Source organism: Camelus dromedarius, chromosome 9 (genome assembly GCF_036321535.1).
Source record: "Camelus dromedarius isolate mCamDro1 chromosome 9, mCamDro1.pat, whole genome shotgun sequence".
Classification (NCBI taxonomy): domain Eukaryota; kingdom Metazoa; phylum Chordata; class Mammalia; order Artiodactyla; family Camelidae; genus Camelus; species Camelus dromedarius.
The window spans coordinates 65,797,798-65,821,837 of record NC_087444.1 but is presented as its reverse complement, the minus strand read 5'-3'; the positions used below and the strand labels follow the sequence as shown (position 1 = coordinate 65,821,837).

The 24,040-nt window shown below is 42.4% G+C and overlaps 2 protein-coding genes across 4 annotated transcripts in view; both read left to right on the top strand.

Annotated features, from left to right (window-relative positions):
* Nucleotides 1-11,702, top strand: part of LOC116150510 (ankyrin repeat domain-containing protein 26-like) — a 52,950-nt gene extending 41,248 nt beyond the window's left edge. The window contains exons 19-20 of the mRNA XM_064489580.1: nt 7,168-7,287; nt 11,262-11,702. The gene's annotated coding sequence lies outside the window, so the exon portion shown is untranslated. The remainder of the gene's footprint in view (nt 1-7,167; nt 7,288-11,261) is intronic.
* Nucleotides 11,703-19,101: 7,399 nt separating this feature from the next.
* Nucleotides 19,102-24,040, top strand: part of LOC116150515 (metabotropic glycine receptor-like) — an 87,865-nt gene continuing 82,926 nt past the window's right edge. For all 3 annotated transcript variants that reach the window (XR_010382414.1, XR_010382413.1, XM_064489647.1), the window contains exon 1: nt 19,102-20,385. Coding sequence is in view for 1 of the 3 variants with exons in the window: in XM_064489647.1 (XP_064345717.1) it covers nt 19,736-20,385 (650 nt within the window). In the remaining 2 variants the exon portion in view is untranslated. The remainder of the gene's footprint in view (nt 20,386-24,040) is intronic.

The following is a 24,040-nucleotide window of genomic DNA, read 5'->3' as shown; positions in this document are numbered from 1 at the left end:
AAAACTCTGGGAACGGGGGCCTGAGACCATGTCTTTATAAGCCCTTGAGTGATTCTAAGCTGAAGAATGATCAGGTAGTGAATCAACCTTAGGGCCACAAAGGATTTCTTGGAGTGAGCCAGAGGGAAGAAACTGTAACCTTAGAATATTAGTCTTGTTGAGTAGCAGGGCTGAGCGAGACTGACTGACCTTGGGGAATGTGCATTTATTAAAGAAAAAATTGAAATCTGAGATGCTTTTGACACTAAATAGAAGAGTTTCTTTTATGGACAGTTTCAACCTGTTCAATAGAAACTCAACGGAAAGGATCCTGAAGAGACTGAGGTGTCAGGGGACACTCAGGATAGGACAAGCCAGCTCAGAGGAGAAGCGGATGTCAGAGCAGACACGGAAGCTCAGTGGGGAGCCAGAGCCTGGCACAGACACATGACTCTGTCCCCAAATGCAGACAGTCTTCAGCTTGGTCCCTGTAAAGACACAGAGGAAATGGTAGAGTTTGAAAGACTGGGAGGAAAGGATGTGTTTAAGACTGTGAGTTTCAGAGAGCATAGAAGGACTGAAGAGGCAGGCTGCACTTAGGACCAGGAAGCTAGTAATATTCATGCCAGGTTCATTCAGGTGGGGGAACTGGCTGTTCCCAGATATTAGGCCTTGTGTTAGTCAGGCTTTTCTGGAAAACAAGAGGGGGTGTGTGTGCATGCATGTGTGTGTGGGGGGGGGGAGAAAGGGAGGGAGAGAAAGGAAGAGAGAGAGGGAGACAGAGAGAGAATGAGAGTTTGATCTGTTGATTTTAAAGAATTGGTTCCCATGATTGTAAGAGGCTTTGTGAGTCCAAAATCTGATGGAATAGGTTGGCAGGCTGGAGACTCCAGGAAGAGTTGCAGTTCAAGTCCAAAGACAGTCTACTGGTGGAATTCCTTCTTGCTGGGGTAGGGAGATGTAGGGTGGGGGTGGGGTGTTTGTTCTATTGAGCCCTTTGACTGATTAGATGAGGCCCACCTATATGATGGAGGGCAATCTGCTTTGCTCTAAGTCCATCAATTAAATATTCATCTTATTCAAAAAACACCCTCACAAGAAACATCAAGAACAACGTTTGACCAAATATCTGGACACTATAGCCCAGGCAAGTTGATATATAAAATTAACTATCATGGGCCTACATTCAGGACAGCTGCCTGCTAGCAGGCTGGTGGTCGTGGTGCAAGTTTCTGGTGCGCTGCTACTGTGCTGAACAACTCAGACGAGCAGAGATCCCAGTAACGGGATGCATTATTTTCTTGGTGTTTGGCTCATTTCAATTTATAAGCTGGGTGTGTATAATACTCTAGTTAGAGGAAGGAATGAATTATATACATTTCTATAAATAAATCAAGTGTTAATAATTCTTTAATTGTTTGAGACACCATATCTAAAATGTTAAATTTTTATCCCCCTTTGCCATTCTCTTACTCAAGACTGTCCTAATTTTTAGATCCTCTACCTCAACATAATTTCATTGCTTTTCATGCACTTCCTGATTACGCTTCCTCTGTTTTGACTCTATTTTCCTTGCCTTGTTTATTTCTTTATTGTCTATAAAAATTAACAGGCATTTGGACTATTCTAATTTTTTGTTATTATGAATAACATTTCTATGAGCATTTACACGTAAGTGTTTTGATATATACGTCCTCTCATTTCTGTTGGGGCTATTCCTAAAAGAGACATACATGCAAGTATGCAATTTTATTAGACTATGTAACACAAGTTTCTTCAGGCTGTGTCTGAGTATTCTAGGTGCTCTACATTTTCCACCAACACCTGGTAGTGTTAATCTTGCCATTCCAGTGGGTTTGAGGTGAATATTTAATTGTGGTTTTAATTTGCATTCTCTGAGTATTAATAACTTTGAATTCCCTTTCATTTGTTTGCTGGCTATTTTGATATATTTTGGGGAGTGGGAAGTACCCATTCAAACCTCTTACCCTTTTCTTTTTTTCTATTCGATTTTTCTATCTTCTTATTGATTTTTTGGTCTTTCTTTATGTATTTTTTATACAAATCCTTTGTGGCTTATAGGCATTGTGTTATCTTCCCTGAATTTGTGGCTTGACTTTTTACTCTAAATTGTATCCTTTGATAAACAGAACATCTTAATTTGAATGTGGTCCAATTTATCAGCCTTTTTTTGTATGGTAAGTGCTTTTGTGTCTTGTTTAAGAAATCTTTCTTCAACCCCAAAGTAGTGGGGGCTTGGTTATGTTAGATACTCATAGAAATTTTATCTTTTATGACTCACATTAGATAAACTATCACTTGGAATTAATTGTATGTAAGGTATGAGGTAGTGTCAAGGTTAATTTTTTCCAGTGTGTTCCAGGTTGAGTTCCCTAGGAAGCAGAATCTGGGACTCTAAGATTTGTATGCAGAAGTTTTACTGGGGTAAACTTCTGAGATGAGTATACGGAGTTAGATGGGGTGGAGGGAGACTTAAGTTTGAGGATGCAGTTGCTTTCATGACCTAAGCTGTTCCCAAGGGGAACTCTTAAACTAGAATGGTCCTTGAGAGGCCAATCCAGGAAGGGTCAGGAATTTCCATACTTGCGTTGACCAGTCATTGATGTAGGAGTATCCTCAGGGAGAGAGAATCATCTTGGAAGAAGCTGCTTTCTTTGGCTACGGGAAATTCCCAGGAGGAGAGGCAGCTGTGAGCAGTGAGCAGAGATCTAACTCTCCCAGCTACCAGAACAATGAGTACCTCAGGCCTGAAAGGGCATCTGAGTAACCCAGGTGACTCGGTACCATTTATTGAGAAGAGTGTCCTATTCCCACTGTTCTGCAGTGCCACCTTTGTCATAGGTCAAGTGACCACGTGCGTGGGTCTGATTTTTCACTCTATTCTGTTCCATTGGTCTCTGCCAATCCTTGATGCAATACCACGGTGTCATAATCACTGCAGCTTTATCGTAAGTTTTGATGTCTTGGAAATTTAATATTCAAGATTGTTTTGGCTATTCTTGGCCCTTTGCAATGCTTCTGTAGTCCTAGAACTACTCCATCAATGATCACACATACAAAATGTCTGCTTGGTTGTTGACTGGGTTTACACTGAATCTATGGCTTTAATTAGAGGAGAACTGACATTTTACAAACATGGAATCTTGTAATTCACAAACTTGATCTATCCCTCCTCCTGTTTTGTCTTTAATTCCACTAAATAATATTTTATAGTTTTCTGTGTAGAGTCCTTGAAAATCTTTTGCCTTCCTTTTTTCTGATGCTGCTGTAAATTAAAAAAAAAAAATTCACATTCGAACTATTTACACTGCTATAAAATTACAACTGATTTTTGTATATTGCCATTATATCTGGCAGCTTTGTTAAACTTATTTACTAGTTCAAATAATGAATCTGTAGATTATTCTGAATTTCATACATGCATATTTATGTTGTCATTGAAAAATGACAGTTTTCTATCTTCTTTTCCACTACTTAAGTCTTTTAATTTCTCTCCCTTATTTTAGGAACTCTGATTGAATGAAAATAAAATATCAGGTTTAAGAGCCATAGTAGGTAATTACAGCACAATTTAATTAATATTTTATTGAAGGACAGTTAAATTGGTCTTCTCTTTCTCATAAATAATGCTGCAGTGAGTATATTTTCACACATGCTTTTGTGCAGTTGCCTCATTCATTCATTCATTAGAATGTATTCCTGGATTTTTTGGAATAGTCCAATCAACAATTAAATCAAATGCACATAAAATATGTTTAAAATATTTTTATAACATGTATATGTGGTTACCAGACAACCATGCATTTTCTTAGTAACTTCTGCTTTGAGTTACAATGGGATAACATTGTTATGGAAAAAAGTGTAGGGTCTTCAAATGTACATTTAGAAAAAGAACTTTTGTGTGACGTGAGTTTATATTCTCCTTTGTATTTGTGACTTAAGTTACTCTAACTTCCAAGGATTCATATGACCTTACTGTATTTTTATAAATCTCTTTCATAGTGTAAAAACTGCCTGATCTCTTGACCTAAAGAAAAATGCATTTTCCAAACATTTTCTTTTGATACTGCAAAAAGAAAGAAGAGAGAAAGGGGTGGGAGGGACAGAGTGAGAGAAAGAACAAAAGTGAGGGGAGTATGGATAAACTATTTGACACCTTAATTCCTGCCTTGCCCACTGCCTCCAATTTCAAGGTAATAGACTAATTCATTGCCTCTTGGCCAGTAAAACAGGTGGAAAGCAGAACCATCTGTAGAATGTTCTGGCTTTGTTTGAAACAGTTTAATCCCACTGAGAACAATAATTCCCCAGAAAAATGTTCCCCTCGTCTAGTGTTAGAAGAGGTTCATAATTTCAGAGGCATAGCGACCCAGGTCCTGTTTACAGAAGATGCCTCAGGGAGGCAGCACGATCTCATAGAGGAATATTGGCACAGAGATTACAACGGGATTCTCAGATAAAATGCAGGACATCCAGTTAAGTATGAAATTCACATAGACAGTCTTTTTTTGTATAAGTATGTTCCAAATATTGCATGGAGCATACTTAAAAGATTGATTTGCTGTTTATCTGAAATTCAAATGTAATTGAGTGTCTTTTTTTGTTGTTATTATTATTATTATTTTTGCTCAACTTGGCAACCCTAGATCGCAGGCACTTTAGAGCTCAGCTTTGCATCAGACAGGGATGCCTGAGGCCCACGTGTAGTGTGGCATGCGTCGGAGAGCCACCAGGTCTGGGTCTGCACAAACAGGGACAGCACATATCTTGGTACTTAGTGGAGATAAACAGACGACTGAGGACTAAGACCCTCCAATTGGTCACTATGTGAAGCCTTCGAACCAGGGTCCAATCTGGTGTGGGATGGGTAGATTTTTCCAAAATGTGTGAGGCTGAATTTCTGATTTGCTTGTTGAGATGAAATAGTCACGTAAAATTATATTGTTTCCTAGGATATTTTAAAGCCATATTCCGTTCACATCTGAATTAGTAAACTGTGATTCTTACCTTGTGATGATGCAAAACCAAACCAGAAAAGTCTGGAGTTTCAAAATCTAGGTGATTCGTGTCTTAACTTTTTTTTCCGCAATGGTCAGAGCTCTAGAAAAAGGTTTGTTTGAACCAGTCAGGAGTGGAACTAAGGATTCAGGGTGATGGCATGGTGACGACTACCTTTTTCTGCATCTGAAGATGTCCTCATGTGGTTGCCCTGTTGTCCCCGAGGTGCCTCTGAGTTGCAGAGGACAGGGTAGGAGGCAGAGATCTGCCCAGCTGGGACCTGCAGGGCGTGCACGCAGCTTATCCTGCCCACTCATGGGCAGCACTCCCGCAGCCACCTCAGAGCTGCACGACAGGAGTGGGAGATGCTAGTAAGTGCTGGTCACAAAGAAAGTGGCCAGGACCAGAATCTGCAAACTCAAATGCAAACTCAACACAAACTCAAAAAACCCAGTGCAAATTAAAAAAAAAATCCAAATGAGTGCGGTTCCCCAGGGAGATCTGTGTGTAGGTGAAAACCACCCCCAAGGAGTACGTGTTGTTCGTTATGACAGCACTTTGACTCCAATTTGCACGTGGCTCTTCTGACCCTGGTGAGTTCAGCTGGACCATGAGCTTTTGCAAGGACCCCATTTGTCCCCAAGACTTTGAAGACTAGTCTGAAGGCAGCCAGGCTGTTTCCTTGGCCATTTTCTTTCCTGGCTCACTTCCTAAACTTTAATGCCTTACCAATCCTACACTACCGCAATGCCTTACTTATCGACAGTAAGAAAATCAAGCAAAATTAAACCAAAACCCACAAAAGTCAAACCCAGCCAGGGAAAGATCGTTCATGAGAGACAACTTAGAGATCTTGGAAAGACCCAGCATGGCCAGGCTCACCTGCCTGCTAACTGCTAATTTCCCCAGCTCCCCTCTGATTTCTTCTTGACCTTTGACTGGAGGCTGTTTTAATTGATTTCTCCGTGTGAGGATGTTGGGGAGAAGAGGTGCTTTTCTCATTAAGAAGTAGATCCTGGGCCCATATTTTTACTTCAGATGCTCAAATGACAAGTTTAAATAAGGATAAAGAATCTAAAAGAGGAATTCAGGTAGGTACATTATGCAGAGACAAGATTTAAAAATATATATATCCTCTTCACTCTTCACATATCTACTCATTAGCACTACAGCTCAGTTTTCTCCTGGTCCTTGTCCCAAATCTGCCACCATCCAAGGAGGAAGGGAGTGCAAGGGTGGGGGAAACCCAGCGTCCTCGATAGACGTTGTAATACAAAGCCAGTAAATTGGAGGCAAAAACTACTTCCTAATAATTTGCAGGAAGCTGTGTCCTGTTTTTTAGGAATTCACCAGTTCAGAACTCATTTGGCAGCACAGGGACCTATTTCTGGGCTTTTTTTTTTTTTTTAACCTAAGAACTACTCTTCCAATGACCTCTAGGTCAAATTTTAGAGACGAGTTTACTGATGATCAAGGAACTGGTATATGAAGTCTAAAATCCTCTGCCTGTATTTAAGAGGTACCCTGGGATCTGGACTTTCTCATTTCAATTCCTAGTATACTTGGAATGTGTTATGTAGTAAAAAGCTTCACTTTAAGAAAATACTAGGAGTAAAGATTATTATTAGGTTGTACTGAAAATGTGGCTATTTTTCCAGCTTGCTGATATATCTAGCTGTCCTCCCACCATCTCTCACTAACCAGCAGTTTGTTCCCACAGTATTTTGATGTTTGAACAAAGGCCCACCCTCCCCACTGCCCTCTCCAGGCAGGGCTTCTCTCTGCTGTTATCAGAGAGAGATCTGACCTGATAACTTTGACTTCTAAATGAACACTGAAATCAGTCTCTCTGGGGCATCAAGCTGGTTTCTCCTTCCAGGTACTGTGGCACACCTTAAATCCTTCTTAAGGAAGGAGGACTGGAGCAGTACCCTGTGCCCTTCTGGCAGGAGAGAAGCTCATGCACTTTATCTTTTCTCTTTCCCATCTCTTGTCTCAGGGAATCCCAGGAATAGCTAATATTGTCAAATATGTCAGTGGCTTCCTCTTTATATCTGGTCTTCAGGTGCCATAATTATCATAATATATATCATTAAATATGTCAGATTAAATTTGTGGTAAATCTTATCTCATTTCAATGTTACTATTTATTTGTGTTTTAAAATCCAGGAGAGTTTCATCTGGAACCAGGCTGTCCTGTCATTGATCTGAACTGGCTTTCTGGAGAATTAGGTTGTGCCTCTGTGATCTTGCTGTGTACCCCGTGCTGGAAGCTTCTCTCCCTTCCTGGTGGGTATACACTTCTCATTTCCTCAGCCTTCTGTTCATGATTTGGGGATCAGATAGAGGATGATGTTGGCTCCATCTGGAAAGTGGCTCAGCCAGTCTTTGAGAAGACACACTGGGGGCCTGGAAATAGTGCTCTGGACACAGACTGATAGGGAAGAGAAGAAGGATCTGGACTCTTAGAAAGTGAAGTCAAATTTCAGCCTGAAGTGGTTTGCGTCAGAGATGAACAATTGTCATTCACACAGAGATCTAGTTGAAGGCAGGCACTGCCAATCTTTCTTGATCTCAAATACCTCCCCCAGAGGCCTGTCTGAGCCCTGAAACTTTCCACAAGTAGATGGTTGGCTGTTGGGCTAAGTCAGCCAGAAAAGCTGACTGTGTTACTCAGGAAGAGTAGTAAGTTGGCAACTACTAGAACATTTGTACCATTGCTTTGCCAGAATCATCAGCCCAGAGAATTGCAAGGGGGGGAGGGGGGCAGATAGCCTGTGGGGATAATTTATTTGGGGACAAGGCTATAGAAGCAATGAAAAGTGACGTGATTTCTTTCCTTCCCTTCTGTTCCCTCACCTTTTCTTTCTTAAGCTCCTTTAATTGACCTCAGGACTTTGGCTTTACCGTCATCCTTTGTCCAATATGCTTTCATCATTAGTCAGTGCATGATCTGACTTATTTATTTAATTATTTTAAATAAGCAGTCATGAATCTAGTGCCCACCTCATTTTCAATGCCTTACTCCACCCATGGAGGTCAGCGATCTCCCTGAATCCTGTGTTCATAATTTCCTTGCGTTTATTTTCATCTGTGTGAGAATAACACAATTCATTCACCCGTTCTCCTGTGGATGAGCAGCTAGGTTTTTCTAGGGTTTTGCTGTTTCAACAGTGATGCTATTAACATTGTGGTAAATATCACAGGGTACACATGTGCAGAGTTTCTTCTGTGTATATATCAAGCGTGGAAGTACTAGACCATAGAGTAGGTGAATGTTTGACATTACTAGATAATCCTCAATTATTTTCTAAAACTATCATACTAATTTACATTTCTACCAGTAAAGCATAAAAGATTTTGTGGATCCACATCTCCTCCATCCTTCCCACATCCAGTGCCAATAACTTGGCATTAGTGGACTTCAATTTTTGCCAATCATATGAATTTGCTTTGTGTGTCTCATGTTTTGTGTGTCTCATGCATTTTCATGAGGTTGCACATTTTCTGTGTGTTTACTGCCCATATATGTTTCTTCCATTTTGAAATTTCTGTTCATGGCTTCTGCTCATTTTTCAATTGGGATATGAGTACTTTAAACTGGTACATAGGAAGAGTCATTTTTCTAAAAAAAATAATCTTTATTCTAAATTTAGTATTCTATTCCCAAATAGAGTTGGCACACATAATTTTATATATTATTATTCTTACTCTAGGATAATCTTCTTTGCATCTGAAATTCAGAGGGTATTAATGGACAACCATGTTCCTAACCTTCAAAAAATTATAATCCTGAATTCAACAATTTTCAGCTAACTCAACCATTGTCATCCTGCTTTTCCCATCCACTTCTAGTCCAAACCATCATCATCTCTTATTCTGACTAATGCAACAGGTTCCTAACTAGTTCCTCTCTGCTCTTGCCTTCCTCTGTCAGTCTGTATAGCAACCCCTATGATTTTGTTACTCCTGTCAAAACCCTCCCATGACTTGCAATTGCCCTTGTAATAAAACCAAAACTCATTGCCACAGCGCAAAAAGCTCTATGTGATTTGCTGGCTACCTTCTCTTTCCCCTCATCTTTCCTTGACCTCTCCCAAGACAGAAATGTTTGCCGGTCCTGGGACAGACCAGGCTTGATATTGTTTCAGGGGTTTTATGATCATTATTTGCTGCTGGGGAAATTTTTCTCCTGGAAGTCATCCCATGTTTCACTTTTTCGTGTCATCCACCTTTCTACTCAAGGCCACTTAATCAGAGGTGATTTCCCTGACCTCCAGTCTCTATACACCTTCTTATCTCCCTTTATTTTTCCTCATAGTACTTATGCCATCTGAATGTAAGCACCACGATTGCAGAAACTTGACATGTTTGGTGCTGTACCACTTTTATCTGGAACAGTGTCTGGCACATAGTGGGACACCAACCGGCACTTATTTGTTAAATAAAATAAAATAATAAATAATATAGATGAGAATGCTCCCCAGACCTTCTTCACTTGTCCACCTAGATGTTCACAGGTCGCATTAAGTCAGCACATGTAAATCATATCATGGGTTCTAAGAACTAAGATGATTCTAAATAGAAACAGAGGTTGACTCTAGAAAATCAAGTGAATTATGGAGAATACCTAGAGTTGGTAGTTCCTTTTTTTAAAAAAAAAAAATTTTATTGAAGTACATTTTACATATCACCCATTTCCAGTGTAAGATTCAATGATTTTAAATAACTTTACTGAGCAGTACAGCTACTATCATCAGTTTTAGAACATTTTCATCCTCATTAGTAAGACCCCTCATGCTCATTTACAGTTGGTTCTTATTCCCAGGCAACCACTAACCTATGTTTTTGTCTCTACACATTTGTCTTTTGTGGACATTTCATCTAGACACAATATGTGGTCTCTTGCCTCCAGCGCCTTTCACTTAACATCATGTTTTTGAGCTTTATCCATGACATAGCGTATGTTGGCAATTTGTTCATTGTTATGGCTGAACAGTATCCTACCGTGTGGCTGAACCACACTGTGTCTATCCATCCACCAGTGGATAGAGCTTTCAGTAGCTTCAGTTTCTAGACCTTGGCTATTATGAATAATTCCGCTGTGAACATTCATGTGCATGTCTTTGTGTGGACACAATGTTTTCATTTCTCTTGGGCAAATACCTAGGAGTAGAATTGCGGGGTCTTAGAACAGTTTATATTGAACTCTTCTGAGAAACTGTTAACTTACTTTCCAAAGTGCCTGCGCCACGCCCACCAGAAATGCACGAAGGCTCCTGTTTTTCCACATCCTCACCAACATTTGTTAACATCTGTCTTATTTATTATAGCCCTTCTAGTGGGTGTGTAATGGTTTCTTGTGGTTTTAATTTTCATTTCCCTAAAGACTAATGATGTTGAGCATCTTTCTATGAACTCATTAGCCATGCATAGATATCCTCTTTGGAGAAATGTCTATTCAAACTGTTGGTAGTTTTTAAAGGTTTTAAAGGAGAGAAAACATATTTGTGGAAGTTTTCTCAATAGACAGAATTAACTTCTACAAAGGCAGACATAAGACTGGAGTGTACAAATTACTTATAAAGGAATAGTGTAAACAGCACAGCTTTTTTAGAATGGAGGATCTCCAAAAGGTGGTGGAGGACTAGTGGGATGGGCAAAAAAAGTTGGCAAGTGGTCTTGAATGCCAGGTTGAGAAATGCAGCAGGAGAGGAATGGTAGTAAAAAGAGACTAAATTCTGATGCGTAAAAGAAGTATTTGGGCTAAATATGTATGTACTAGTTTTCTTGTTTGTGGGGACATAACAGGATACATTCCTCAGTCTATTATAGAGCCGTAGGAAAAGAACAGATTCCAATTCCATTTGGTTCATCTGCCTATCCAGGCAGAATTAAATAGAACTCATTTCTGATACATGGATATAGTTTCTACTGTAGATCACAAATCATTCTTCAGTGAAGTTTATTCTCTTCTGCTCTTGGTTAATCCATTTCAATTAAAAACAACCTTGACATTCAGAAAAGCTTACTACTTTCTTATTTCTTTCTTGAATTTTAATTACATTTTAATTTTTATACTCTAAAATATCTGAATTGAGATATAAAAACAAACAGTTCAAACAGTTACTTTTCATCACATTTGGTACTCATGATACTGCAGATTCTGGAAAATTGTTTCTCTTTTTAGCCTTCTGTTCCCTAGTCTGCTTTTTCTATGCCATATATAAGAACTTGCTCATGAGGAACCCATTCCTCCCCAGATGCTGTGATAAATGATTACTGGAAGTCAGCCCCATCACTGAAGACCATTCATTGACACAGTGAACAAAATGAGCTGAAAGCTTCGTGTGCCTCAACTTCTCTAAAATTCTCTTATGTCTGAATAGGGGGCTGTTGGTAAAGACTAGGCAAAAATTTCCCCAAAACTATTGATTCTAAAGGGTACATCAAAAGGACAAGAAGAAATGATGTATATATGCTACAGGATTAGGGCTTCCGCCTCAGACATACTTAAATGCTAGTACCAAAAGCAATCAAAAGAAGGCACTTCTAAGTAAACTTCAACTACCTCACAGGTATGGACGTTCTCTCTTCCCTTTCCTTGGGGACAATTCAGACTTACAGCTAATTTGTCACTGAGCACTTGATGTCTGTAAGAGGAAGAGAAAGAAGAAGAGGAGGAGAAACCAACTGACCAGAGATTAGATAGGAAATCTTAAATTTCTTTGTCTCCATGTTTTTTTTTTTTTTTTTTTTTTTTTTTTTAGGGCTAGCAGAAGTCTGGAGGAAGCATTTTTAAAAACTAGGCACACATAATATTACTGTCAAAATAAAATTACAGGTTTCCAAAACTATTTTGTACCTGGACTCATACTTAGGTTCATCATTTTCTTAGCCTGAAGGTATTTCTGGAACACATGCAGTGATTATCTTCTTTCACTACATTTGGTTGGCATATATTTCTGTGTTACGTTTCTTTGTTTTCCATTTCCATACAATCCTGACATTAAGATGATGTCTGAAATTTCAGTGATATCAACATTACTGGATTAATGTCTCTCAAGTTTTTTAAAATAGCAGCAAAAATTTTATAAGGAGCTTGCTATCTAAACCTGTTCTTTTTAAGTTTGTTTGGATTTACAAATTCCTGCTATTCATCAATGAGGAACTGTCATTATATAGTGTCTCCTATGAGTACCTGGTCCTGGGCACTTAAAGAGCCCAACTTTCAAAAGCTCCTGTGTTCAGATGAAGAGCCAAGTCCTAAACTGATCATGAAGTAAGCCCCCATTATGCCTAAGGCAATATGCTGATGAAAACAACAGCATGAACTATAACAACATATAGATACACATGGGAGTGAGGTGCTTCCCTGCAGCAATGAAAGCAGACAATATTGAGCAAAGACAAATCCATCCATCTCCCATCTTTTGCTAGCCACAAAGTCTATTTTTCAGTAAATTTTGTTTCAGATTGTTCTGTTGTTCTTATTACTTAATACGAAAAAGAGCCAATCCTTGCACTGAATGGAGTTGAGCTTTAACTAATTTGGTGTGATTTTTCCATGAGTGCCAGATCAGCCCCTTCCTCCACTGCTGAATGTCAGTCGGTGTCATGGGAAGTTGTTTGGGGAAATACGTGGCCTTAGCACACTCAGGATTTTCCCACATAAATGCCATTTCCTGGTGTTTTCTTCCCTTGTGGTCAGAAAGTTGTTCAGGAGTCTTTAGTTTACAGAACTATATTGTGTGCATGGGAGCAGGGGGATTAGGGGAAATTAGCAATTTGGGTCAAAGTCCTAGATGACACTGTGTTTAGTGGTACCTAAAAATGCACTTCACTGGGGAGGCAAGAATAGCGCATGTCATGACTTCACAGTGAAAAGCAGAGATGACTGGAAAGAGGAATGCAGTCAGAAGTGATGCTGACAGGGAGGAAGAGTTTTAAGGGTAAACTGGAGGCAGATGAGAATAAACTGCTAAGCGAAAAAACATAAACATCTTGAGTAAGCTTTCTAAGTTGGAAATAAAAAATCAGAGAGTTTTTTCCTTAATAGATTTCAGGCATCTTTTAATCCCTTACTGTTGACTTTCTCCTTTTTTTGTATAAAAATGGATGGAAAAGTGTTACCAAAGAGTGACAGACTATAATGGTGAAAAGCACAGCTCAGAGCAGAGGTTCTCAAAGTATGACCCCTGGACCAGCAGTATCAACATCACGTGGGCATGTGTTAGGAATGCAGATTCCCAGGCCCTATTCCAGACCTACTGAGTCAGCAGTTTGGGGGCTAAGGCCACTAATTTGTGCTTTTGACAAAAGCGCTCCAGGTAAATCTAGTGTGTACCAACATTGGAGAACCACTGGTGTAGTGATGAAGGGTATGGTGTCTGGAGCCAGATGGCCGTATTACTTAGGGCAATTCATTTGTTTGTTTGTTTCTCATCTGTAAAATGGTACCAGCACCAAGCTCGCAGTGCAGCGATGGAGACTAAATAAGCAAAGTGTGTAAAACCCTTAGAAGCAAGTGCTGTAGAAATGTCTAGAGGAGGAGGATGATTGATGGTGATGATGATGATGATAGGTGCTATTTTCTATTTTTTTTTTCCCTTCACAGGTTTCATTTTACAGTTTATAGCAAGGCTTTGTGTTTACCAGGAGACCTTCTTTCCTAATATCTTAGAGTTATTTTCCATGGCTTAAGGCAGTTTTTCTCAGCATGTGCTCCTTGGACCATTTGCATCAAAATCACCTGTGGTGCTTATTAAAATGCAGATTCTTAACTTCCCCCTAGACCCAGAGTGATGATCGGAATTCTCTAGTGATAATTCTGCATCCAGAAATTTCAAAACCAATGCCTTAGATAACAAGGACTGTGATCTTCATTTTGCAAACAGGCACATGAGGGACAGGGGTAGCATATGCGTAGGGAAATCCAGAATCTCAGTAAGACCGGGAATAAGAACTGGATTTCTGATTTTGTGTTATAGCAACAGGTTATGCAGCTTCTTTGTGGCTTTATTTGCTGTATCAAGAGTTTGATTTGGGTTGTGCCACTTTGTTTACTGAGACATAGCACCATTTAATCTAAAAATAACATTTACCTTATAAATCTAGAACTATCAAGAATGATGAGTTCCTGGAAAATACACCTGGACCATTATCCATCACTCAGCTAAAATTGGTTCAGTTGTGGCTATATCTAATACATCTCTCTTGTGTTACAGATGAAGCAAAAGGGCTCAGACAAGTTGAAAAAAACTGTCAAAAGTCACATGGCTAGATATCGGCAGAGCAGAAGAGTAGAGCTTGGTCTCCCAACTGCCAATCCAGTGTCCTTTCACCATATCCCACTGTCCTAATCCTTGCTGATCTCATGATTTAAAGCAGCACTTAAATTTTTTAAATAATTTTACCTATACCGCTCACATAAAATCTGCTCTAAGCAGTTTTTTTTTACCTCCTTTAATTTCTTTTACTTAAAGATATGCTAGCATCACATCTTTTTTTTTTTATAATAGTGGTAAATCAATAATCTACTGACAACTAATAACTCAAAGCTCCATTGCATATTGCTTTTTCAACAGCATGAATCTGACTGTTCTAAAGCAATTAGATTGACTTTTGGGGCTGTGATGGAAATGCTTTGGGCCTTTTCACACAGTGCCTACAGGTCTTGTATATATTGTTCTATCACAGTCAAGCTCCCACATAGTGTTAATATGCATTTAGATAACATAGTTCTTAATTTGAGGCCACACAAGGGTATTTATCTGCTCTACAAATCACGTCCATGTAATTGGTGGTGGTCGGGAGTTGCTAATCATGCCAGGATCGCTTGATTATCTTATAAGATGATTTTCTTTTTGTCTCAATTATATGCACTTTTTATATGACAAATGAACTTTATCTTAATGCAGTCATCTTTCTCCATTCCTCTTTCCTTCTAAGAGTGGAATACTGGCAGTCTTAGTGCACTCGTACACGACTCCCTCTACCCAAGATTAGTTTCTTTTCATCTTACCTTTAGCTAGTTTGCTACTACTTATTACCTAGTTAGCTACTCCTCAATGTTTAGGTCTCACTTCAAGTGTTAACTTCTCATTGAATTCTTTCTTTTTTTTTATCTTTTTATGTAAGAATCTCCCTGCCCCCATACCATGCACTCTTTGTAACTTTACAGTGTTTATTTCTTCATGGCACTTATCACCTATATGTAATTGTAAAAGTTATTTGTTTGCTTTTTTATTATCTCTCTATCCACCTAAGACACATATAAGGTCCGTGTGTCTATCAGGCAGATGTTTGCCCCTGTACTAAGCACAACACCTGATATGTAGTTCAATCAGCATTTGTGGAATGAATAATATGTCTGTGAGTTTGTGTGGAATTTTACAGTCTGCTTAGAGGGGTATGAGTATGTGTTATATCTTGGTCCCTTATAAAAACTTCTTTTGATTTATCTCCTTCAGGGATGGGCACTAACATAGACATAGGGTTGTCTACCTACTCAGTTAGCTTGACTCCTGACCCCCAAGAGCATTTGGACCGTAGTACCTTATTTTGAGTGGATCTATGTTGTCTAGAGCATCCTAGATCATGATGCACTATTTTCCAGAGCTTGAGTTCTGTGGTAGCCTCTGGCCACAGGTGGTTATTGAGCATGTGAAATGTGACTAGTGTGTAGTGCCATATGCTGTGAGTATAAAATACACACTGGATTTTGAAGATTTAGTACAAAAAAGATAGAATATCTCATTAATAATTGTTATATTGTTTAATTATTGAAATGACACATTAGGCTAAATAAAATATATTATTACATTTAATTTCATTTTTTTCTTTTTACTTTTTAAATGTACTACTGGAACATTTAAGGTTACATGTATTGATCAAATTTGCGGCTCACATTATATTTCTATTGGGCAGTGATGTTCTAGACCTAACTAGTTCACCTCTATTGTTTGGCCATGCAGACTGAAGGTGACCCACTGAAGGGAATGCCAAAATTGCAAGAGCCTTTCATAGCCTGCTTCACTCTTGTTAGATGTGTGCTAGGGGAAGGGCTGGCACTTCTGGAGAGTGGCTCAGGTGCCATTTCAGGACTCCCTCAATGTCAAATCATGAGGCCCACATACAGTTCGTGTCCCAAGACACAGAAACTTTAAATGTCTTGCCAGTGGTCATATATGTTGCTTAAAATAATGCTGGGACCAGAACCCAGGTCTTTCAATAATACTGAGTCATTGAATTACTTACAGAAGCACCTACTAATAAAATTACATCTTCCTTTTAAAATGTAATACTAGAAAAATTTTAAAAATTGTTAATAAGTTATGCAGGCTTTCCAAAAAAAATCAATTAATAAGGAAATTACACTTCAGTCTTCAGATAATTAAATAGAGAGAAAATCATATTGTATACATTGATAAATTAAAGAAACAGAGATTCCTGTTATTATTGCCACATGTACTATAGTAGAGGATTAAAATGAGATGACCTTTATTTAGTAAAGGAGTATATGCTGCAAAGCAAAATTTAAAGAAGTCAAATATGAACATGAAACCTACTTGTAAATAAACACAAATCTAATCATGACTATTTGCATAGCTATAAAAACTCCCTTGGAGACCATACATTGCAGTTTGGAAAACTGATTGCTATGACTTATTCCAAAAGCCCTCACCACTGACATACAGACTTCTCTTCTTAGGTAAGGAGAAGGATTTTTAAATAATTATCATCATCATCTTCTTCTTCTGGTTCATTCATTAATTTGGCAAACATTTATTTGGAATCTACTGTATGCCAGCCATCTGTGTGTTCTAGATGCCCAAGATACTACGGTGACCAATGCAGACAAATCTTTGCTCTTTGGAGCTTACATTTCCATGCTTAGGTATTTTCTCAACAAGGAGAACAAAATAAGATGGCAAAGTAAATCTAAGCAGAGCTACCTTAAAATGCCACAGGTGACTTTTTTTTTTTTAAGTTGGGAATTGAAGTGAATTTGAGATTTTTCTATATGCTTTTCTTGGGGAATTTGAAAATGGAGGCGCATATGGAAGGTGCAAAGGCATAAAACACTACCTATCCAGCACTAATTAGTATTTCCAGAATGAAAATGTTAGAAGACACTCTTAAAGCTTCAAATAAAACAATGAGGCTGTGTTAAGGGATTTTCCAATCACTTGGGGGGTGGGGGGCTTGGCATACCTATTCAGCTTATCTTTCTTCAGCTGGGATACCCCAACCAGATGTTTCAGTTCTTACATCCACTAATGCTAGGAACTCCCAGTCAGAACGCCTTCCCTTCTCACTCAACACAGACTCACTCTCTTTCATACTCTCACAGTCCGAGTCCTGACCCTGCCCATGTTGTCTCCCACATGTGCACACACTCTCACAGGTTCCCCTTCATCCCTTTCAGAGGTTCCTTAAATATGGCACTTTTTCTTAAAGTTCAGCCTGTAGGTGTCTCCATTACTCCCTTATAGCTAAGACCTCGGCAAGCAGGGTTTAATCATTTCTTTAACCGACAACAAGGAGGAAGATTTGATAAGTTGCCTAAAATGAGCAGATGCTCGGGAGGACGTCTCCATCCTACGTCCCTCCCCTCCGATTTAAGTCTCCAATGAAACTACTTTCTCCCTCTTTTCCAGGCAAAAAAAGCTGCTTTAACTAAGCATGCAAGACGCCAGCACTCTCCTCCTCAGTACGCGCAAGTTTCCTTCCCTCTGAGCCAGCAAAGCTTTGCTTATCCCCTCACTCCCGCCCACCCTTCCCCCCGCCACTCGGGTTCTCGAGTCATCAGGGAACGCGAGCGGGTTGAAGGACTCAGCGCGGCTACACTCCGCAGCCACCGGTTCCTCCTGCGCCTCCTCCGAGCCTCCGTAGGTTCGGCTCTGGACTCCCGCCCAGCCCAGCAAATGGCAGTCGGCTAATTGACAGCGAAGCCGGCCAAACAGGGAGCAAGACAACTCGAAACCGGAACCGCCCTACAAGGGTTTGGTTGCGGCCAAGCTGCCTCTTTAAACCAGCTTTCCTCCCGAGAGCACGGAGAGGCAGAAGTGCGGTTTGCGGCCAAACCTAAAGGCTCCAATTAGCCAGCTGACTGGCCCCCTCGGCTCAAGAGAGACAAACGTCTTAACAGAAGCCCTTGCTCTCTGGGACTCGCTGCTGCGCTCGCGGTGCGGGTCCGTGTGCGCGCGTTCTGCACCTTGGGGCGAAGCGAATGAGGAGGAGCCACTGCCGGGAGGCGGAAATGACCTGCCACGGGTGAGATGATGGAGCAGCGTCTTCGGCGGCCGAGGCGGCAGCAGCGGCGGCGGCGGCAAGCAGCGGCGGCGGCAGGGTAGCGGCAAGCAGTGGCGGCAGCAGGGCAGCGGCGGCGGCAGGTTAGCAGCGGCGGCAGCAGCAGCAGTGGCGGCAAGCAGCGGCGGTGGCAGGTTAGCAGCGGCGGCGGCAGCAGCGGTGGCGGCAAGCGGCGGCGGCAGGTTAGCAGCGGCGGCGGCAGGGCAGCGGCAAGCAGCGGTGGCGGCAAGCAGCGGCGGCAGCAGGTTAGCAGCGGTGGCGGCAGGGCAGCGGCAAGCAGCGGCGGCAGCAGGTTAGCAGCGGTGGCGGCAGGGCAGCGGCGGCGGCAGGTTAGCAGCGGCGGCAGGTTAGCAGCGGCGGCGGCAGGGCACCGGCAAGCAGCGGCGGCGGCAGGTTAGCAGCGGCGGCAAGCAGTGGCGGCGGCAGGTTAGCAGCGGCGGCAGGTTAGCAGCGGTGGCGGCAGGGCAGTGGCAAGCAGCGGCGGCGGCAGGTTAGCAGCGGCGGCAAGCTAGCGGCGGCGGCAGGTTAGCAGCGGCGGCAGGTTAGCAGCGGCGGCGGCAGGGCAGCGGCAAGCAGCGGCGGCGGCAGGTTAGCAGCGGCGGCAAGCAGTGGCGGCGGCAAGCGGTGGCGGCAAGCAGCGGTGGCGGCAGGTTAGCAGCGGCGGCGGCAGGGCAGCGGCAAGCACCGGCGGCGGCAAGCGGTGGCGGCAAGCAGCGGCGGCGGCAGGGCAGCGGCAAGCAGCGGCGGCGGCAGGTTAGCAGCGGCGGCAAGCAGCGGCGGCGGCAGGTTAGCAGCGGCGGCAAGCAGCGGCGGCGGCAGGGCAGCGGCGGCTCTCGAACAGACCTCAATGAAAGCGGCGGTGGAAGCTGCTGAGCAGAAAGACGTAAGCAGGCTAATTATAGCTGGTGGCAGCGAGAGGGGATGTAACCTTTTCGGCTCAAGGCTGCGAGGTGCGTAACCCCAAGCGGACCCAATGCCAGCGTTGCCACAGGTGATTTGATTTCCTGTGACGGTAGGTTAGTCAGCCAGGCATATTTCGTAACATTTTTACTTTAAAGTCCTTTTGGACTAGGTGCCATCTGGAGCAGGGGCAAGACCCCTAGTAAAAGTCGTACTGTTGATAGACTGACGACCAAAATTTTAAAAGTGACTCCTCCCGTTACCTCCTCTCCGCTCTGCGAGGCAGATGGGAGCCATGGCTTACCCCTTACTCTTCTGCTTCCTGCTCATTCATCTGCGATTGGGAGTTGTTGGCGCTAGCCGCGACCCTCCGGGTCGGCTGGATTCCCCTCGAGAGAGCACCCTGAGGGCGAAGCAGCACTCCCAACAGTGAGCTCGAACCTCTGCCTCGGACGCCTCAGCTCCCTGGAGCCGCTCCACCGACGGCACCATCTTGGCACAGAAACATGCCGAGGAGGTGCCCATGGACGTGGCCTCTTACCTCTACACCGGAAACTCCCACCAGCTGAAGCGAGCCAACTGCTCCAGTCGCCACAAGTTGGCGGGCCTGCCGGGAAAGTCGCCTGCCCTAGCCAGCTCCCATCCCTCCTTGCACGGGGCGCTGGACACGCTGACACACGCCACCAACTTCCTCAACATGATGCTGCACAGAAATAAGTCTCGGGAACAGAACTTGCAGGATGACCTGGAGTGGTACCGGGCACTAGTGCGGAGCCTCCTGGAGGGTGAGCCCAGCATCTCCCGGGCGGCCATCACCTTCAGCACGGAGTCGCTGTCCACGCCGGCCCCGCAGGTCTTCCTCCAGGCCACACGTGAGGAGAGTCGCATACTGCTCCAGGACTTGTCCTCCTCCGCACGCCACGCTGGAGACCGAGTGGTTCCACGGCCTCCGGCGCAAGTGGAGGACCCATTACACCGCCTCGGCTCCAATCAGGGGCCCCGGGGCCTGGGCCATAGCTGGCGGCGCAGGGACGGGCTTAGCGGGGACAAGAGCCATGTCAACTGGTCCCCGCCTTATCTGGAGTGCGAGAACGGGAGTTACAAGCCCGGGTGGCTGGTCACTCTCTCCGCTGCTTTCTACAGGTTGCAGCCTAACCTGGTCCCGGAATTCAGGTAAGGAGGGAAAAAAGATAAAAGCAACGTCTTTCTTCCGGTTTCGTGGTTAGTTGAGCGTGTGGGGAAGGAATGCATGGCTGTGACACTTAACGCCTCCCACTCTCAAAGCAGAGACCCAGGCTGAGGGACACCCCAGGCAGGCGTATGTGCTTAGAGACAAGAAGCGCCCCGCGTTTGTCAGTTTCAAACAATCTGTGAAAGCTGTTCTCTCAAGTCAGTTCCCCTGCAAGGGGCAAAGGACGGGCAGCTCTTGGTAGAGCTGAGATATGCCCTGTTTCTCTCTAACCCTCCGGAGATCAGAGAGAGGAGTTCCCCGACAGGGATGATGCACTGAAATCTGGTGAGCTCAGGGTACGCAGCAAGGTGCAGAGTGACAAGCCTCTCATGAGAGTGGAGAAGGGAGAGGGAGGAAAAAGAGTTCATTGTTTCTGCTACTTCAGGATAGCCTTTGCCCGCTTCCTCCTACATGTGTAGTTTGGGGGCGCCAGTTTGTTGTTAGTCAGTTACCAGAGCGCATAATGAAAACAGTGCAATCCCCTCGGCAGTTCTGTCTCCTCAGCGGTGAGTCAGTCTCACAGTATAGCTGTCCCCAGGATCCAGACTTTGCAATTTGGTCGCTGTGTTCCTTCTACTCATCTCCCTTCTTCCCCTAATCCATCTCCTATTCCTTGGTGCCCTCCTTCTGCTTTCAGAATTAGGCATACCTAAGGGTTCTCCTGCCCTTCACAGACAGACACTATATAAACAAACCTGGTTGAGTTATCCTAGGGAGGTAGGGATCAGTTCTCACTGAATTCAATTAGGGAGCTTGGAGGAAACAGTAATAGTTCTGTATTTTCCTGCCTCACGGTATAGCATTTGTGGGAAGGTGCAAAGTTGCAAATTAGCAGGTGGTAACTTATGCTCTGAGATGTGCCTGATCTTTGGGGTGAGGAACTCCTAAGAGCCCTTAAGAGTGAACGTGAACAGAAAGGAGAGCAGAAACTCCAAAGAGGGCCTGGGAGAGGGTATAGATTGGAATCCTCCTCAAATCCCAGTGGGAAGAAGGTTTTAGGGGTTGAGCTGCTTCTCTACCTCTTGGGAAACTGGGCAAAAGTGAGAAATGTGTGTGTGTGCTCGCGCGTTTTAATGCCCTTTTGGCACAAGGACAGGATGAGGACTTGGTGAAAGATACCAGCAGGAGCACTGGGTGGCAAATGGGAGGACTCAGAAAACTGGTTTGTCTTGGCACTGTCATTTACTGCTGAATGACCTCAAATAAGTTGCTTTATCTTTCTGGGCCTCAGCTACTTATCAAGTAAGGGAGTTAAACTAGATGGTCTCGAAGGAGCCATCCAGTTATAAAATTCTGCAGCTTTTAATACTGGCAATGCTTGAGAAGGCATAAATGAAAAGCAACTCCTTTCCTTCAATTCTGTAGGACCATATTAAATGTTTGTGTGTGTGTGTGTGTGTGTGTGTGTGTGTGTGTGTGTGTCCTATCTCTTTCACAAGGATCTTGTCTGAAACCAGCATAACTCTTTCCTACTTTAAGGATAATCTCATTTCCTCCTGATTCCTGCAGGATCCTATTAGTAAGAGCTGAGCCTAGCTTTGAATTTTTGCTATATTGTTTGCTCAGAAGAGGAGAGATTAGCAGATGCCATTTACTTCCAGAAAATTGCTTTTGGCCTTCACATAAGCCTTTTCAGGGAGTCCCGGGTCCCAGGATTGAAAGATGGATCTTATCTATCTATCTATCTATCTATCTCTTACTAACATATATTTTATGTTGTGCTCCATGCTAACTGCTTTGCATGCATTATCTTGATCAATCCTGACAACATTCTATGAAATTAGGTTTTATTAATTTCCCTATTTTACCGAAAAGGAACCTGAAGAACAGAGAGATTAAGTTTCTTTCCCAAGATCACAAAGCAGCTAAGTAGTAGAGCCAGGATTTGTGCTCATTTCATACTTTTAACCACTATGCTAACCTGTCTAATGAAGGTGTCCTGAGTGCTGCATGTATTATAGCTGCTGTATAAAAATAAATGTATTTTCAAGGGTCAGACAAGGGGCTGGGGATGAGAACCATTTATTTTCAGAAGTTTTTCTCTTAAGGCTTAGAAAGTACAGGTCACCTAAATGGACTCAGGCCTTCTGCTAGCCAAGATAAAAGGCTGGAAACACAAGGGGTCTGAGGTTGTGAAGGCTCACATACCCCCTACCTAGTTCTTGGACTATGTTCAGAAAATAGTTTGTTTCTTGCTGAGTCTCTTTAAGTGCCCTCATAGTCATCGATGGTGTTCTTTGGCCAAGGCATGAAGCCAGGCCATTTAGTGTCTGGCTCTCTACAGGATCTGGCCCCTCCTGGCAGCATGCATGACCAGCAGAGTAAGCGCTCTCCTGTGAGTGCTTCTGCCCATGTCCCGTGCCCCTCAGGTGCAGTATTGAGGATTCACACAGATGTTAATTATAGGAACTGGAAGAAATCCTAGGTCAGATGGTTCCTCCTGTTTCACAGATAAAGGAGCAGATCAGAAAGGTGGAGTGACTTGCCCAAAAATCACATATCAAGTTTTTAACAACAGAAATAGGATCCAGGACTTCTGCCTCTGGTTCACACTATGCTTGCCATAAACATATGCTTAAAGCACATTTCTGTGGCTCTCTGGGCCTCTGCACACAACTTATGTTGGGGGCATAGCTTACTCTCTATCATCTTTTAGGACCAAAAAGAAAAAAAAAAGCCTATATAACACAGCTGTTGATTTTTTTTTTAATTGAGATATAGTCAGTTTACAATGTTGTGTCAATTTCTGGTGTAGAACGTAATAATTCAGTCATACATATACATACATATATTCATTTTCATATTTTTTATTATAGGTTACTACAAGATACTAAATATAGTTCCTTGTACTGTACAGTAGGAACTTGTTTATCTACTTTATATATAGTAGTTGTATCTGCAAATCTCACACTCCCAATTTACCCCTTCCTAAGCTCTTCCCCAACTGGTAACCATAAGTTTGTTTTCTATGTCTGTGAGTCTGTTTCTGTTTGTAAATAAGTTTGTCTTTTTTTTTTTTTTTTTTCAGATTCCACATATGTGATATCGTATGGTATTTTTCTTTCTCTTTCTGTCTTACTTCACTTACAATGACAATCTTAGGTTCATCCATGTTGTTGCAAATGGCATTATTTTATTATTTTTTATGACTGAATTGTGTTCCGTTGTATAAATATGCCACAACTTCTTTCTCCAGTCATCTGACAATGGACATTTAGGTTGTTTCCATCTTGGCTATTGTAAATAGTGCTGCTATGAACATTGGGGTGCAGGTATCTTTTCGAATTAAAGTTCCTTCTGGATATATGCCCAGGAGTGGGATTGCTGGGTCATATGGAAGTCTATTTTTAGTTTTTTTAAGGAATCTCCATAGTGTTTTCCATAACAACTGCACCAAACTACATTCCTATCAATAGTGTAGGAGGGTTCCCTTTTCTCCACACCTCCTCTAGCATTTATCATTAGTGGACTTTTTAATGATGGCCATTCTGACTGATGTGAAGTGATACCTCATTGTAGTTCTGATTTGCATTTCTCTGATAATTAGCGATATTGAACATTTTTTCATGTGCCTACTAGCCATTTGTATGTCTTCTT